Source organism: Nelumbo lutea, chromosome 2, assembly GCF_056320005.1.
Source record: "Nelumbo lutea isolate HS-2025 chromosome 2, American lotus-T2T, whole genome shotgun sequence".
Lineage (NCBI taxonomy): Eukaryota > Viridiplantae > Streptophyta > Magnoliopsida > Proteales > Nelumbonaceae > Nelumbo > Nelumbo lutea.
The window spans coordinates 106,699,487-106,717,683 of NC_142685.1; the positions used below are offsets into that span (position 1 = coordinate 106,699,487).

At 38.7% G+C, this 18,197-nt stretch overlaps 1 protein-coding gene across 2 annotated transcripts in view; it reads right to left on the reverse strand.

The window, feature by feature from the left end:
- Nucleotides 1–17,705, reverse strand: part of LOC148872553 (xanthine dehydrogenase 1-like) — a 109,894-nt gene extending 92,189 nt beyond the window's left edge. For both annotated transcript variants that reach the window (XM_088973922.1, XM_088973923.1), the window contains exons 1-4: nucleotides 17,250–17,705; nucleotides 16,303–16,402; nucleotides 15,568–15,676; nucleotides 8,807–10,306 (exon numbers count right to left, since the gene is read on the reverse strand). In XM_088973922.1, the coding sequence (XP_088830048.1) occupies nucleotides 8,807–10,306; nucleotides 15,568–15,676; nucleotides 16,303–16,402; nucleotides 17,250–17,379 (1,839 nt within the window). In that variant the 5' untranslated portion in view covers nucleotides 17,380–17,705. The remainder of the gene's footprint in view (nucleotides 1–8,806; nucleotides 10,307–15,567; nucleotides 15,677–16,302; nucleotides 16,403–17,249) is intronic.
- Nucleotides 17,706–18,197: the final 492 nt, after the last annotated feature.

An 18,197-nucleotide genomic window follows, 5' to 3' on the forward strand; every position in this document is an offset into this window, starting at 1 on the left:
TGCTGAAATGGTATTGAGGTGTACTCTTTGGCATTATCAGAGCGAAGAATCTTAATATGAACACCAAATTGGGTACGTATTTCAGCATAAAATTTTTGAAAAATAGAAAACAATTCACTACGATCTTTCATAAGATAAATCCATGTCATCCTTGAAAAGTCATCAACAAAAATTACAAAATACTTATAGCCATTGTATGACATCACTTTGATCGGACCCCAGACATCAGAATGAACTAAAGAAAAAGGAATCGAGACACGACTCTCAACTCTTGAACTAAAAGAGACTCTATGATGTTTCCCAAGCTGACATGACTCACAATCCAAAGATGAAAGATGACTCAAGGAAGGAACCAGCAACTTCAGAGCCTTGAGAGAATGATGACCAAGTCTGTAGTGCCATTGAAGATGAGTAAGAGACGACTGAAAAGCTATTGGAGGGCCACCACCATCAAGGTAATACAATCCACCTACCCCATGCCCTCCACCAATCTTCATCCCCGTCTTGAGATCCTGAAACACACAAGAAGAGGGATAAAAATTTATGGAACAATTAAGTGACTTGGTTAATCTACTAACAAACATAAGGTTAAAAAGGAACTTGGGAACATATAAAACAGATGATAAAGACAAGGAGGAGAGATCAACATCACCAACACCACAGATAGGAGATGTAGAACCATTAGCAAGAGTAACTGTTTGAGATGTGGAGGACCGAGAAAGAGAAGAGAATACATTAGGAGTCTCAGACATATGGTCTGATGCTCCGGAGTCAATGATCCAAGGAGAAGGCTTGGAAGCCAAGCAAGCCATACCTGAATGGGCAAGGGTAGCGGTGTTCTGCTGAGATGTCTGAAGGAACTGCTCATATACTGCACGGGGTACACTCACCATCTCCTTCCCAGAAGCACCAGTAGATGTGGAGGGGATCGTGTCAGTTTGCTGACTTTCAGTAATTGTACCACTACCCTTAGTCACAGCATGGTTAGCCCAAGTGTTGGGTGGACCATGTAAATCATAGTAGAAATTAACCATGTGCCCCTCTAATCCACAGTGTGTACACTTCCTAGGGACATTACTTCTTCCTTTACCACGACCTTCCCCTGAGTCCCGACCTCCACTCCGACCACCAGCACGGTTAAACATGGGACCACCACGGTTACCTGGAAGTCCACGACCACCACCACCTCTCTTTCCACGGCCTCCCCCTCTAGTCACCACAAAACTAGATCTGTACAAAAGAGAAGAATGCTCTATAGACTCAATAGATGTCCTCCTGAGACGGGCAAAAACTTCAAGTGAGGGAAGAGCAGACCCCCCCAGTATTTGTGCTCGGACAGGCTCATATTCAGCCTTCAAACCCACCAGAAACCTTGTCACATCAAGTTGCTCACGCTGTTGTTGTTGAATCTGTACATCCTGTGTCAGAGGATGATACACATTGAGCTCATTTCAGATATTCCTCAGACTTGCATAGTATTCCTCCAAGCTTTAACTGCCTTGCTTCAGATTAAAGTACTCTTGCTACAACTGATACACCCTAGTTGTATTGTCTTGTCTGGAGTACAGTTTCTTAGCATGATCCCAGATTTCTTTAGCTATACCTAGGAACATAAAGTTCACACTAATTTTTTGATCCATGCTATTCCACAGCCATGTCATTATTTGTGCATCTTCCTGTTCCTAGTCACTAAACCCCTGAGAATCAGAGGAAGGTTTCTCCTCTCTCACATGTTTTACCTTTTTCTTGGCCTTTAAAAATACTTCCACAGATTTTTCCCACGGCACATAATTCTCACCATTCAACTTAATAGATGTCATTTGAACATTTAGGTAATCTGGAGAAATCATAACGCTTGTTTTATTGTCATTCCATCTCCAAACGATGCCATCTTAACTAATTCACCTTCAAATATTCAGCACACTTACACACTTCCACAAATTTATCTCACTTTCAGCACCACCAACTTCTTCAAATACACATTGCACATCAAACACAAAAGCTGAAACCACTCAGTCATTAAATCAAACACCTATACTGCACACTGCAGAACCATTCACACACCAAATACAAGGGCTGAAGTCACTCAGTCATTAAATCAAACACTTGTACTACACACTGCAGAACTATTCACACACCAGATACAAGGGTTCACTTTCAACTATTCAGAATCATCCACACACCATTCAACACAATACAACTACCACCACACCACTGCTGTCGTGAACTTCAGCAGTTGAAACACCCTACTTTCAGCACACATATGAGGTAAAAACAGAGGAGAACAAGGCTGATATGCATGCTAGTCACTCCAAACCTCCACAAAAAAATATTTTGAACCAAAACACAGCATTTACAGTCCACTATTTGGGCAAAAAACAGAACTGTTTATACCTGTCCACAAACAGCCCTCTTCGTATCACAGAATAGAGGGCATCTAGTACACAACCTCAACGATCACCACCACAGTAACTGGAGGCATACTCACCTCCAAAACCACAAAACTACTCCTTTTTGGCCCCTTGTCAAGCTTCCACTTAGGCTATCAGAAAATCGAAGAAGGCTGAAATGGTTGGCGGCAAACCCAGGAAGAAGACAAATAGTAAGGAAAGAAGAAAGAGTGAAAAGAGAACTAGGTTTTATTGCTCTGATACCATGTAAAATCCCTATACAATTCTAGGTTAAAGTAGAAAAGAATAAGAGAAAGAAAAAGAAGAAGAAGAAGGAGAAGGGTTCGGCCAGATTAGGAAAAACCAGTCCACCTCTAGCCGACCCACTTGTATTTATCTCAAATAATATTGTTACAAGAAAGACCATATTGTCCCTCATAAGTGATGGGACACATAACTTAAATAAAATAGACCTTTCACTCTCAAATAGATAAACCCAAATGACCAAAATACCCCTGAATTGTGTATTCTAACACTCACAAAAGGTAAACAAATCTCTCCACTGGCAACTTTCTGTAATGAAATGTCAATTAACCTCTATATGCTTTGTACGATCATGTTGAACAGGATTGTGAACTATGTTTATAGCAGCTTGATTGTCATAATATAATATCATTGGAGTACCACATTCCCATTTCTGTCAACAAGTTCTTCAGCCACAACAATTCTGAGACTCCATGTGCCATAGCTCTATACTCTGCCTCTGCACTAGATCGAGCCGCAACTGATTGCTTCTTACTTCTCCAAGATACTATAGAGAACAGTGATGTGGGCCCCACAGCTGTGGTCCCACTCTGTCCGTAGGGTAGAATGTATCTAGTCACAGCTGTGGTTATTTTACTATTCTGTTATTTCTACTTTCAGTTTTATATTGTTTGTTATTTGTTAGTAGTTATGATGTAAACACCAAGGGCAGATATGTCCTTTCATGTAACTAGCATAACCTATATATATTAACTTAAAGTGGCGGCGGCAGAATAATTGACATTCTGTTCTTCTCCTCAAAATCTGCGTTCTATTGCTCTTCCATCACTTTTTCTTCTACATCTTCACTTTCTCTTCTCATCGAACCTGAAATCTCTTAGTGATCAAGACTGAATAGCAGTCTTGAAAACCTACATGGTATCAGAGCAAGGTTAGGGTTTTTCATGTGAGTCTAATACCAGCCGACCACATGAGAATCTCCTAAGACTGAAAGCTGAAAAAGAGGAGTTCGCAGAATGATTCTTGGAGATTGCCAGAGGTACTAGCAGTTGTTGGAAACTTGCTAGGGTTGCAGAGTGTTGGTGGTCAGGAAGGATCAAAGAAGACTAGGGTTCAGGTAACCCTAGAAGGCAGCGAACTATTTTTTCCTTGTAAGTTGTTACTTTTTTAATAGAAGTTCTTTCAGAGAAGAAAGGTTGGACCTATCTAGAGGGGAAGGCCGAACCATTTTAGCTCTTTCTCTCTTCGTTTTCCTAGGGTTTTACAGCAAACCCTGGACCGAACTGTGTTTCTCTCTACTCTAGGGTTTGAAAGTGATCTGCGGCAAGCCCTAGTGGTTGACTGAACCCTGTGATCTACCTAGAGCCATTCTTAAGTTGATTGGTAGGTCCGATCAGATTCTAGGGTTTCTTATTAACCCTACTGCAAGCTCATCTATACAGTTTGGATTGTGCGACTGAATTGCTTCCTTTCAGAACTGATTAAAACCCTAACTTTCCCTAGCATATCAGTTTTGTTTTTAAAGTTGTTCTCAGAGTTCTAAGGGGGTTAGAGATCTACGGACAGCTACTGCTGTGTTGGCTAGTTGGTTTTAGATAAGAATTACTTCGGTTTTGTGCACATACACTGAGAATACAGATCAGACCTATATTGTTTTGATTGTGATTGGTGATTCAAGTACTGTTTTGAGACTTCACAGAAATGGAGTCTAAAATTCAGGCAGAAGGCAGTCTTGGGAACATCAATTGTGGTGGTATTTCCTGAGATGGGTGGTCAGATTACGACCGTAAAGTTTGATGGATCAAACTATTTGGAATGGGCCCAATCAGCCATGATGGCTATTGGTGGAAGAGGTAAATTAGGGTACCTCCTGGGAGATATGAAAGAACCTTCCAAGGGAGACAAGAAAACTACTTGGTTATGACATGGCTGTGTAATTCTATGCAGCCTCATATTAGCCGGAATTATTTGTGGGCAAAGACAGCTAAGGAGATATGGGATGTTATGAAAGAAACTTACTCCCAACCCCTTAATGTTGCCAGAGCATATGAATTGAAATGTGAAGTGAACACCCTTAAACAAGGAGAGAAACTGGTATCAGTCTACTTCTCTACCTTGAAGTCCCTGTGGCATGAGATTGATCACTTAGAGACTCTTGAGTGGGAGAGTCCCAAAGATCCTCAGACCCATAGAAAGCACATCGAGACAAACAGAGTGTTTGAGTTCCTAGCGAGACTGAACCCCGAATATGATATTGTGAGGCAGCAGATTTTGACTAGAGACAGTGTGACTCTCTCTCAGGCTTACTCATTTGTACACAGTGAAGAAACCAGAAGGAAGGTTATGATGCAACCCATATCAACCTTTGTAGCAGCTGCACCCAAATCAGGGGGTGATTCAGAGAAGGACAGGAGGAAGGAAGACAAGAAGGATGTAGTATGTGAACATTGTAAGAAACCCAAACATACAAAAGAGACATGTTGGAAACTGCATCCCCATTTGGTTCCTGTGAAGTTAAGAAACAAGAAGGGCACTACTCATGTAGCCATGAACACTGATTCAGCATCCTCATTTGTCACAAAAGGAACATCTTTGGAGACCTTAGCTGCAGTTCGGGCTGCCCTAATACAGCTAGAAAAGGAGGTTGGAAATTCAGCTCAGCCACCGCAGCCTCCATCAGCCCCTGTCACATCTGCCTTCACCCATTCAGGTACTCGAGCTTCAGCCTACCATGCCTCAGCTCCAGGTACTATTGAACCTTGTTGGGTAATAGACTCAAGTGCATCTGATCACATGACTAGCTTGCCTTCACTGTTTACTACTTACCATTTGTCTTTTCGTAGAGATAAGGTATCTATTGCTGATGGCTCCCTGGTTCCTATTTCTGGGAAGGGTGACATCAAGCTTTCAGATACTATGTCCCTATCATCTGTCTTGCATGTGCCTAAGCTTGATACTAACCTTCTTTCAGTCAGTAGTATTACCAAGCATATGAACTGCTCAGTAACCTTCTTCCCTGACCGATGTGTTTTTCAGGACTTGGAGACGCAGAAGGTGATTGGGACTGGCCGTGAGACGAATGGGATCTATCTGCTCGGGGAGCGGTTCCGTCAGGGAGAGTCAGTAGAGAAGTTGTCTTTTGTTTCTCAGAGTGTGAGTCCAGTTATGCTTTGGCATAACCGATTAGGTCATTTGTCTTTTTGATCTTTACAGAGTTTGTTTCCTACTTTATTTGAGTCTATTGAGTTGTCTCAGCTATAGTGTGAAAGTTGTGAGTTTGCTAAGCATTGTAGAAAGCCTTATTTATTGAGTAATAAAAAGAGTGATAATTCTTTTGATATTGTGCATACTGACATTTGGGGGCCTTATCATATCCCTTCCATGGGTGGGTACAGATATTTTTTGTTATTTGTTGATGACCACACCCGCTTTTCTTGGGTTTATCTCATGCGTTCACGAGATGAGGTACCTTCTCTGACCCAAAATTTTCACTAAATGATCCTAACTCAGTTTGATGCCAAGATCAAAGTTCTCCGATCTGATAACGCAAAGGAATACTTTGCTAAATCATTGACATCTAATCTTCTTCATCATGGGGTTATCCACCAGAGCTCTTGCCCTCATAATCTCAGCAGAATGGAGTTGTCGAGAGGAAGAATAGGCACATTTTGGAAGTGGCTAGAAGCCTCATGTTTACTTCCAATGTCCCTATTCGCTTCTGGGGGGATGCTATCCTCACGGGAGTATACCTTATTAATCGGGCCCCTTCCAGGGTCCTTGATATGTGATCTCCTTTTTCGCTTCTACACCCACGTGAGGACTTGTTTTCTATTCCCCTTAAGACATTCGGTTGCACCTATTTTGTTCAGCTTCTCGGACCCCATCCCTCCAAGTTCGAACCCAAAGCCTCCAAATGCATCTTCCTTGGTTATGCACAAACTCAAAAGGGTTATTGCTGTTATGATCCTGTCTCCGGGAGAAAGTTTGTCTCCATGGATGTCACTTTCTTTGAGGGGACACCCTATTATCCTCGGGTTGCCCCTCAGGGGGAGAGTAGTGAGAGTGAGGGTTTGAGTTCTTGTCTTCAGGGGGAGAGCAGTGAGAGTGGGGCAGTTCCTTTACCTATTCCATTGGGTGATGAGAACTGCAATGGTGAGGGTGGTCAGAGGGATCAGGAGTTGAGGGAAAGCTGCAATGGTGAGGGTGGTCAGAGGGATCAGGAGTTGAGGGTTTATCACAGTCGGTGCAGGCAGGTTGATCCTGATCATCAGCAGTCCAGACTAGCTCCAATCTCATCTGCAGCTCCAGGTCCAGATACTTCAGTCCTAGAGCCCACAGAGACATGGCCACCGATTTCTCCCCATATCGCATATTACATGCTTCTCTTCACAACTAATAGATTCTAGCAGTGTTTTTCACTTGAGAATAAGTTGCAATTAATTTGTCCCAAATATCTTTAGCGGTTGGAACATATGGTTTCAGGCGACGTATGGCTGCGTAGAGCACACAAGCCATGACATAGCCAGTAGATTATCTTGTTCCCACTGATTTGGAATGGTTTGGATCCTTAGGCTTTGGCTTAGCTTCCTTACCGGTAACAAATCCAAGCTTACCTATTCCACTAATTGAGACCATTCAAGAAAATTTGTAAAATCAAGTTTTGCAGTAGTAATCTGCCCTCTGGCATTGTCATTACTTCTTATAAGGACGGTACATGAGCATCTTTGTGTGAGTCCATCGATCACAACCCCTCCAGAAACACCTTCTCACCAGCACTACAGTATCCCAACACCATCTGAACTCCTAAACACCTTTCTCACAAGGTTAGACATGAGCTACAATAGTAAAACCAGGAAAAATATGTACTGGCGGCAACAGGGGAAGATAAAAATTTCCCAAAAATGTTTTAGGACCGCAAAATCCAGATCTACTTCCTACAGTCCCAGGGGTTTACCGCGACTCAAACACAAGAGGTTTCATCAGCAACCAACCCACCATACAAGGATGCAAACCCTAAACTCTAGATCTGGATTTTTTGCCAATTTTCATATGAAAAATCCAAGAAAAATCTAGAACAGCTTCAAACCACCATGAAACCTATACCAAAAATCCCCTAAAATCAGGGCAAATCAACGAACATCAAAAACCCATAAGAATGTTGCCAACTGTACATACTGCTGACGTCAGTCAGCGATGTGTTGACGTCAGCAGGTCTGTCGCGACCAGCAGCAGATGGTTTCCTTGATCGTACGATGCTCTGATACCAAGTCAGAAGTTTTAGCGATGAGATGCTCTGATACCAAGTTAGAAGTATTAATGATGAAAAAGTTAGAAGGGTTGTGTCGAGAATGCTTGGTGTGTTATTGTTCACAGCAAGAGACTCTTCATTGAACCTCCTGAGCAAAATTACAAAGTGGCCCTTGAATAGGTGCCCAAATACAAACATGCATAGAAGGACATAAATGTCCTTAGGCTTTCAACAATCTTTTCAGCAAAGAAGGGATTCAACAAATGCTCTACTGGGTTTTCAATTGAGTTAAATTTTACTTTCATATGGACCTGCAAATGGTGACATAAATAGCAACTTGTGATAGTGTTCTTTCAACAAAAATTAGGGTCTTCTCCATATTTTGTAGGTAGCCAGCATGTTCCCTTTGATTGGTTCTGTCTCTTTCACTTGACCAGGATTCTAGGATTCTTGTTTTGATATTCATATTTATTAAGGGAAGAGTACTGGCATATCTACAATATCAAAATGTAACTAGAAGATGACATATTCTTTTTATGTTAGTTCTCAATAAATATTAAGCTGCTTGCCACTACACCTTGCGAGAAGTTTTTCTATTGTTCCCTTAAGAAATCTAGGGTTTAATAGTTATTCAAGCACTTTTTCACACCATTCCTCTAGTTGCATGGTAGGGAATGGTAACATAATTAAAGACAATATTTTATAATATAAAAAGTTACAGATTATGGAAACCTATCCGTTAGTACATTTTTGCAATATGTCAGTTTGTCACAAATATAGATCAACACCCAAACCCACAATTACCAACTAACAACTCACAGAAGATTATAATTTATAAACATTATGATGTACTTCCATTCCTTTTCTTAATCTTTCTTTAGATAAGAGAAGAAGTTGCACATACCTGAAGTCTGGATGAGAGATGAACCTCAGGTAACCCAACAGATGTTCCATGTTTTTTAATTTCATAAATCTGTCTTCCAGTAGATGGCAGTCTGCAGAAGGGTTGAATTGCTGATAGGTAGGAATGTGTTAGACCCATTCTAGAAGACTGTTCTCCATCTATCTGATAAGAAACCCAAAGGAAAAATTTGAAGAAGAAACTTAACATCAAAGATTTGCGGAACTCCACCATTCCACCTGGTGCATCTTGCATGAGAACAATATCATTTTCTAATACTCCCAATGCACCCTGCATAAGTTCCTGATTCCATGTTTTTCCAGAAAGAAAAAGTTGGGTTTTTGATGCAGAAATAGAAAGAGGAGCAACTCCACCATAAACAAATGATGCATCTGCAACAGACCATTGGCCACTATTCTCTTCAAGAAGAACACGCATTCCAGCATTTACAATTGCAATATCATCATCCCTTCGGTGTGCCTGCTTGAATTCTTTAACATACTCAAAAGGCCGAGTCCAAGGTAAAAAGATACCAAGTAAAATCTCATTTCTTTTCAGATCTACCTTACGGTAACCCAGGAAGAATTCTTTGGCTAGGGCTGTTCTGATATTACCTTCACTATCAATTATTTGGAACTTTGTTCCTGCAGCCATCCAGAGTGGGTTCAAGTCTGATATTGGACTGGCAGTACAGATATTCCCACCAACAGAAGCAACATTTCGTATCTGTTTCCCAGCAAACCATTTTATCTGTCCAATTAAGGCTTTGCAAGATGAAGTTTCATAAGCAGCACGCTGAGTTACTGCCATTTTTAAAAATTCTACCAGTTCTGTCAATCTTACAGCTGCACCTATCTCCAACCCATCATCTCGCATTCTTAAAGTATTAAGTTCAGGTACATGACCAACAGATATCAATACCTGGTACTGGATTCTCTTCAACTTCATCTCAATACCTACTTCAGTATTACCAACGATCAATTTAGCATCTGGGTACCTAGACTTCAAATCCAATACTTGTCCAAGTTTTAAGGGTCGATACCACTTAAGTCCACCAAATCCATTCAAATGCAAAGGTTTTATCTTCCGCAACAGAAGCTCTGGAGGAAATATAAGCTCTTTTTCACAATATGAGCTTCCATCTATTTCAGTATAAGAGAGAGGAATATATCTGTTGTGACAATTTACAAAATCTTTATTAACACTTACAAGCTTAGATCCACAGGAGCAAGGTTTCCCAGTTGAAGGGCAAACAAACTGATCTTCTAGAAGCCTTTCAGAGGAGTGGTTATTGTATAAGGAATTATCAGTTTTGGCAAAAACCCGAAAAGCATCAATAATTGGTCTGTAACCAGTGCAGCGACACAAATTTCCACCAAGGCATTCTTCAATTTGTTCTTCATTTGGAGGTGTTTTACTGGACCTCAATAATGCATACATGGACATAACAAAACCAGGAGTACAATATCCACACTGTGAGCCATGAGCACGTGCTAATGACTCCTGCAAATCAATTAGAAGTTCAAAAATATAGTTGATAATTGTATAACTGCAAACTGCTGTTTACAGAAGTTATTCATTGAAATGCTGCTGAAATCAGATAGAATGTATTCATGTCACTGTTATTTAAAGAAAAATCATGAGTTCTTGTTTGCTCATAGCAGTTAAATTTACAAGAAATGAAACACCATAAATCATGAAATAAAAGTCAACAAATTCAAACAGGAGTTATACATATACTGCAATTCACTAGGACACACAGCTCCATCCTAAGCTATGTATGAATTTCCAAGGTGACCCAAAACAACATGAAATAGTTGCATCCTATTCATTTATAAATTAGCATATCTTGTCAGAAACCAAACCATCTTGAAATCAGATATTATACAGAGCATAAAAAGAGTTTTCTCAATATCTCAACCAGCAAAATCTGTATATCAGGAAAAAAAATGAAAGACAAGATCTCATTGCATGAATCATTTCAAACCAGTAAAGAACCTTTTGAAGCCCATATCAATGAGGCGGCTTCAGATATGATATCATAACTCCTGGATTAAGAAGGCTATGGTTCAAACAATCTCCTAGAGGCTGATTTTACAAATCCAGTTAAGTGGTATTCTGTGTTTTGTGTCGTACAAAATCTAGTGTGGTCATTCTTGACATGTATTTGAATGATATAATTGTCGAAGGAAATGATCACAATAGGATCATTAAATTTGTAAATTCATTTGATCAAACATTTTATGAAAAAAATGGGCTAATGAAGTACATTCTGAGCCATAAGTGGCACAACCTGAGAAAAGTATAGTGTCTCTTAATGGGAAGGAATATGTTAGGTTTATGCCATTCTACATTCCAATGGATCACAGTATGAGGACTGAAGCAGAGCAAGTTGACTACTTTGATGATCAAGGATGAAGAGATTGATCATGAAGCTAATCATTTTGACTATGGCACCCAGATATTGCCTTTCCAGAAGGTTTTATAAATTTTCTCAAGCATTCCCCTTCCCAACCATATCAGGATGATATTTACAGGAATCCTAAGATATTTGAAAGATGCTCTCCATAAAGGGCTATGGAGCTGTCTAGATAGCCACTTATTTATCAATGGATTCTTAGATGCTAATTTCCGGTACATCACATGGACAGGTTAGTTTTTTCCCTTTTTGAAAGGAAAAAACACCTCCCAAGCCCTGATAGAACACCCAGATCAGAACAGATAAGCCAATGGTTGGGTTGCTGATCAAAAAATAAAATGGCACAATGGCTGGGTTGCTACATTGTTACATGGGTGACCAGGGTTCAAATCTTGGAAACAGCTTCTCTCTGTATCTGCAGGGGGGGGGGGGGGGGGGGGGGGGGTAAGGCTATGTACATCTGTCTCTCACCAGACCCCACATTGGCAGGAGCCTTGTGCACTAGCCCTAGGTAGCCTACAAGAAATAAAAACAAAAAAAAGAAAGAGAAATACAACTCTATACAGGCAAGACACCTAGGCCAAGAAGGATGAAAACTAAATATAATGACTTTCTCCTTATTCTTCCTAATTTTACTGGTCTATGGTTTAGCTTGGGAAATAAACCTGAGTGGTCAGAAGTAAATGGAAATCAAAGAGAATTGTATCAAGAGGAACCCTCTCTTTGGAAAATAACTTATGGAAAACTGAAGTAACATTATTTTCTTAAAACTAGTTCTAAATTTCCAAAAACACTTGTTTTTGATGTCAACCAAAGACTGAAAAATAGGATTTTCTATGGAAATCATTCATTTAATATCACTTTGCATGCACTGAAAAACAACCTTTTACTATTTTTTGTTGCCAATCCCCAAAAAAGGAATATTTTAACGACTTAATATAATGACATTTATGGTCCAGATTAAGGGAGGGTCTTACACTATACAAAGGTGAACAGGGGAATCCAGTCAATTCAGAAAGGAGTAACCAACAGCTGTAGGCTGAGGTAAATTGAGATTCAATCCCTTTACGAACACCAAAAAGGGAATATTTTAGCAACCTCAATACGCATGGCATCTATAGTCCAGCTTGAGGAGCCTTACATCATACATAGGTGAACAAGGGGATCCAGTCAATCCGACAAGGAGAGAAACCAACAGTTGTAGGCTGAGGTAACTTGTGATTTCTTTCTTTCTTATTTTCTCTTCTTTGCCCCACAAGGGCCTTTTATAAATATACATATTTCATATATATATTCTCACTCTCTGGGGTGGGATCAACATTCTGTTTTCACCCTAAACCTGTTGAGCCCTCTTGTACGAACTGATTGTGTGACACTAACATTTCTTATGTTGTCAATGTGGTTAGCCAATAATATGCACACTCCTACAAGTACGCACCTTCTAGATGTTGAAAGGATCCTTTCTTATTTGAAGAGATGTCTTTGAAGAACTATATTTTATTAGAAAAATCGCCATAAGAAGATTGAACAATACACTGATGCAAACTGGGCTGGGTGCATTGGTGATCAGAGGTCTATTTCCTCTGTTTGAGGAAACATGGTATCTTGGCAGAGCAAGAAATAAAATGTTGTAGCTCATTCTAGTGCTGAAGCAGAATATCAATCAATGGCTCATGGGGTGTCAAAAGTTTTGTGACAGAGGTCTTCACTAGAAGAGTTGGGTGTCCTACAAGAAAACCTTGATGTTGTATTGTGATAACCAAGAAGCTATCAATATTGTCCACAAACCAATATAGCATGGCCATACTAAACACACTGAGGTGGTTACCACTTTATCGAGGAGAGATTTGCAGCCAATGTTTAGAAAACCAGACCAAATTGGCCGATCAAACAGGTTGAACCGTAACCTGGGACACTAGCTGGTTCAATCATACCCTAAACCGGACTTAATAGAAAACTAGACCAAACCGAATTGGTTCCAATTCATAAAGCCACCTGGGTTACTAACTAAAATGAAATTTCAAAATGGCAATGACAAGACTTGAACCCATGACTAAGGGTTAAACTTTAAGGTACCAATACACTCTATATGCACAAACATGCATATCAGGTGTTTTGACCTTGTCAAAAAAAAAATTTAACTTCAGATTTTTACAAGGGGCTTGCTTAACTATTATTTAACAATTAAAAAAGAGAGTTTATAGAAAATTCTTAGAAAAGGCATTTCAGTGAGCCCCCGATACGATTCAATATGCTCGATGCATCATATCCAAATTTTGAATCTTACCCATGACCTCTTATTTATGTGTATTGCTCAATTACCATTGATCAATTTCTTTATTTCTGTTAATTAATTACTCTTTATTATATATATATATATATATATATATATTACTTTATTACACAAATACTTTGTAGAAAATGTGAATTAAGAGACTTGAACCCTGGTCATTTGCTTTAAAAATTAAGAAATTTTCCATCTATCCACCACATTCAAGAATGATATAATTTTGTATAATATATTATATATAATATTTATACAACTGCAATATATATACAGCTTTAAAAATTAAGAAACGTATCATCTATCCACCACATTCAAGAATATTCTCTGAACATTCATTGCATCTCAGGAGAGACCTGTTTGCCATATATCGCATCTGATCTACAGCTTGCAGATGTCTTCACCAAAGCAGTTACTAGAACTAAACTGGAAACTGATTTCTTCTTTTTTTTTTGGTGAATTGATTTCAGCGTGTTGGGAATAGCGAATATTTATTTCCAACTTGAGGGGGAGTCTAGAGTTGTAATAGATTAATTATGGGTCTGTTTATATTGTTTTATATTTGTTTTTATTTTTCTCTTAGGGTGGCAAGGTATTTTGGTCTTTGTACAGTTTTTAAACCTCTCATATATAAATACAATTACTTGGAGCGGCAGAGCATTCTATCCTGCTCCCTTCTTCTACTTAATCTTTCTTGTCAATTTTTCTATTCCAGTTTTTCCTCTTAATCTGAAATAGTTCTCAGCAAGTTGACAATTTGATAAGTATTTTGGATCAGAATTCTGATCATTTTTGGGTCTCAAAAGTAGGGGTCCAATTTGGGTGGGCTCAACCTGAGCCTGACCCAACCCAAGTTTTCACATGGGTTGGGCCCTTTGTTTTCAAGCTGTGGGCCAGGCCTCAGCTAGAAAACTTGAGTTTAACCTAAACTTGGGTTGGGTTGGGTCAAGGCCTCGGGTAGCCCGTAGCCCAAAACCTAACCTAGGACATCCGGAACAAATACATACATACAAGCATTATATTTATATAAAATTATCTTTTTTTCTAATAATATATACATGTAGATATGTATAAAATATGTATATGTACATTTGTAGATGAATTTTGTACATATTTTCAATCAATTCTACTCATAATTGGGCAAAAAAAGCCCAATAAAAGATGGCTATATAAAAATATATTCATAAATTCTTCCAAACCCTACCTACTCACCTAAGTCCAACTAAGCTAGGCCCAACCCAGCCCAAGTTGTGTCGGGTTAAACTTAAGTTGGGCCTGGGTTGATAAACTTGGGCCAAACCTCAAGTTGGGCTAGGCCTGAACCCAAGGTTTTCACCTTTAGGGTTAGGCCTAGGTTGACCTTCAACCCAACTCAACTCATCAAAATTACACATTTACACCCCTATTGGAAGGGGGGGGGGGGGGTTGATGTACGTTTTCTTTGTTTTTTTCCCTCTTTTTCTTCAGGTGATTACTCATCACCTTCCTCCGTGCACTTTCTCCATTATCAATGATACTTGGTCTAATAATAGCACATGCCTATGTTTCTCTCACAATTTATATTAATACTAGAACTATCCAAAATTACAAAAAAAAAAAAAAAAAAAACTAATGTTACATTGAAGTCCTTGAATATAAACTTCCTTCCTAAAGTACTTACATTCCACAGATGCATAACAGTCTGAATACTCCAAAAATAACAATGGCCTAGGCAATTTTATCATTTTCCCATATCCTATAACATTTTGAGAAATACACAATACATTGTGCATGGGCTATACTTCTAGCAATATCAAAACTTCAAACTTGGTGCTACGATAAGATTTTGATATACAATGAGGGCTGCACTTAAAATCCTAAAACACCAAGAAGATAAGAAAAGTATCTCACTGAAGAGAAGCTTATAGCAATAAGTGCCTAACTTCAAACATTAATAGGGATCAGTTTTTTGGTCTTTTGACTGAAATTATTGACAAGAATTACTGGAAATACTTCAATGAAATGGGAAAATCATTTTAAAAGCATTGTACAAGGAAAAAATACAAGATAATCATATGTCACCTGGACTGGATGCAAACCATTCCGACGATTCCCAATTCCTTCCACTGTAATTACATGCATCCCTTCTAAAGAATATAAAGGAGCCAAACATGCATTGACTGCATGATGCCTGTAATATGTTTTCATAATTAAATTCATAATACAGTCGGAGAGTTCCATAGTTGATGATTATGTAAAGGCTTAAGCTTTCCAACAAAACAAATATTAACAACTTATGAAACAGAATTGTAAGTAAGACAAAGAAGAATACGTGCTTCAAATAAATCATACAATAAGTGATTGTGTGTGTGTGTGTAACATAAAATGCATCACATAAAATGAGAAAAAAGTGGATTTATAGAACTTCACTGGCTTGCCAACTGAAACAAACCATAAGTCCCTATAATAACTAAACAACAAGTAACTCTTGTAATCCAATAAAATTTGGAAGAACCAACTTGTTTCCATGGTTTACAATTTGGTCCCCTATAATAACTAAACAACAACTAATCTTCCAGTCCCTTGAAGAATGCATACATTCTTGGACCCCTCCAATGGTGAACACAATCAGATTAATCCACAAAGGGCTCACATTGATTCAGTAATTTCGTACACATTTTGTATATATGTTCTTTGATATAAGAATGAGAGAGAGGGAGGGATCCCACCAGGTTAACCATTCTATTGAAGTAGCTTGGATATTCTGTAAATGTTTGATATATGTTATATTCAAAAACAACAAACTGTGAGACTCACATTGATCTTTTTGACACTTGATCATAATAAGAAACCATTACTGTACAAGCCCCACAACCACCTTCACCACAGCCCAACTTTGTTCCTGTCAAGCCTATATCTGCATTCAGAAACAACATTAGATACTGCTTGACAATGAAATGCAATTTATAGGGGCAACTAATTTAGAAGTAAATATAATCACACGGTTTATAGAAGAACAGAGCAACAATAAAGTCCGGAACATTTAAAGAAAAATAGAGAAAATTAATCAAAATTTGGTTATCAAATCTGTAAATTATAAAGCTGAAGGGGAGACTGAACGTTTAAGGAGGAGTTCAGCGTGTTGAAGCATCATCTTTTAGTAATAGAGGAAATTATCATCTACTTGATAGAATTATGACATCCCATAATGGCAGCACTCATTAGCAATGTTCACGGGTCATTCATCGAGTCTACTTTGGTGTTGTTTCTTTTTTTTTTATATTTTTATGTTTTTGTTGCAAAGAAGTAACAACCGTCTCAATGCCCTACTTGCCTAATAATCATGGTTGACTCAATTGAGTCACCTCAATCAAATTCTGCAAAGAAAAGAGTTCAATCATTAATAGTCTCAGGGATTATATATTTAAATGAACCATTGTATCTGGATAGCAAATGCTGCAACAAAATCACAAATGAATCGGTTCTACTTAAAAAAAGAAAAGAAAAGAAAAGAAAAGAAAAGGAAAACATATTCCATAGAACTTGAATCCACACTTCGTCATCTAGAATGGATACATTTCAAGTTGGTATGGAGGAAATTGGAAAATGATTTCGTCTCTTGAAACATTGGAAATGATCCAATTCCAATATTTTTAATATGTATCAGCCGCGAACTGATCCGTTAATTAGTGCACTTGCACTCAAATCCTATTACTGGAAAACCCGAACTAAACATTGGCATCAATCCAGTCCTTCCAAATTACCTTTAAGATACTCAAGAAGCGTTAGGTGAGCCAATCCGTCCGGCAGTACTCGCCGGACACCATTAACATATAAGATAGCTTCATTGGACTCTTCCAAGCTTAAATCCTCTTCGTTCTTCAAAGACCCCATCGATGAAGTTCGAACAAAATCTGAAAACCAGTAGGAAGAAAAATAAACTTTGACCGAAGCTTCAGATTTCCAAGTGTAGTGAAATTTGGGAGGAGAGGAGGAGCAGAAAGCCCAGAAATCCGTAGGAAGGGGGGGAGAAGTTGGTAGATGACCAGAAAGATAAGAGATACAGAAAGGTTGCAGGCGGCTGTGTCCAGAAACTGACAACTTAAAAGAGAGACGAAGACGATCCTCTTGTTAATAATAGAAAGTGGATAGAAAAGTTGGAAGATGATCAAAGGATACAGATAGAAAGGTCACAGGTAACTGGTGGGCTGTTGTGTCCCTCCAGAAACTGACGGACTGTGAGAGATAGACACGAAATGATCCGCATGTGCGAATTACCTCAGCTAGCGAAAATTTGTGGAATTACAGTTTCTCTCTCTAAGGAGACCGGCTTCAGTGGCAGTTTCGGTGAGAGCAAGGTTCGCGCAAAAGGTACCCCACTTAATTTAAAATGTTTTAAGCATGCGGGATGTTTAATACCGTGAGTATGCAAATAAAATTCATTTTTTCGAGTTCGCTCCTCTCTCTCTCGCTCGAGTGTTGCTTGCAAATAAAATCTACGGAACGGCCAATGGCTAAAGTTATTTATTTAAAAAAATAAAAAAAAAACTTATATTTTTAATTTTATATAAATGTTAATATATACAATAATTAAATAAATTATTATAATAAAATTAAAAATAATTGTTTATTTTATTAATATATTATATAATTATGGGTTGTTCTTGATTGGGTTCGCACACATGTTGTGGTCAGCACGGCCCGCTCGATCG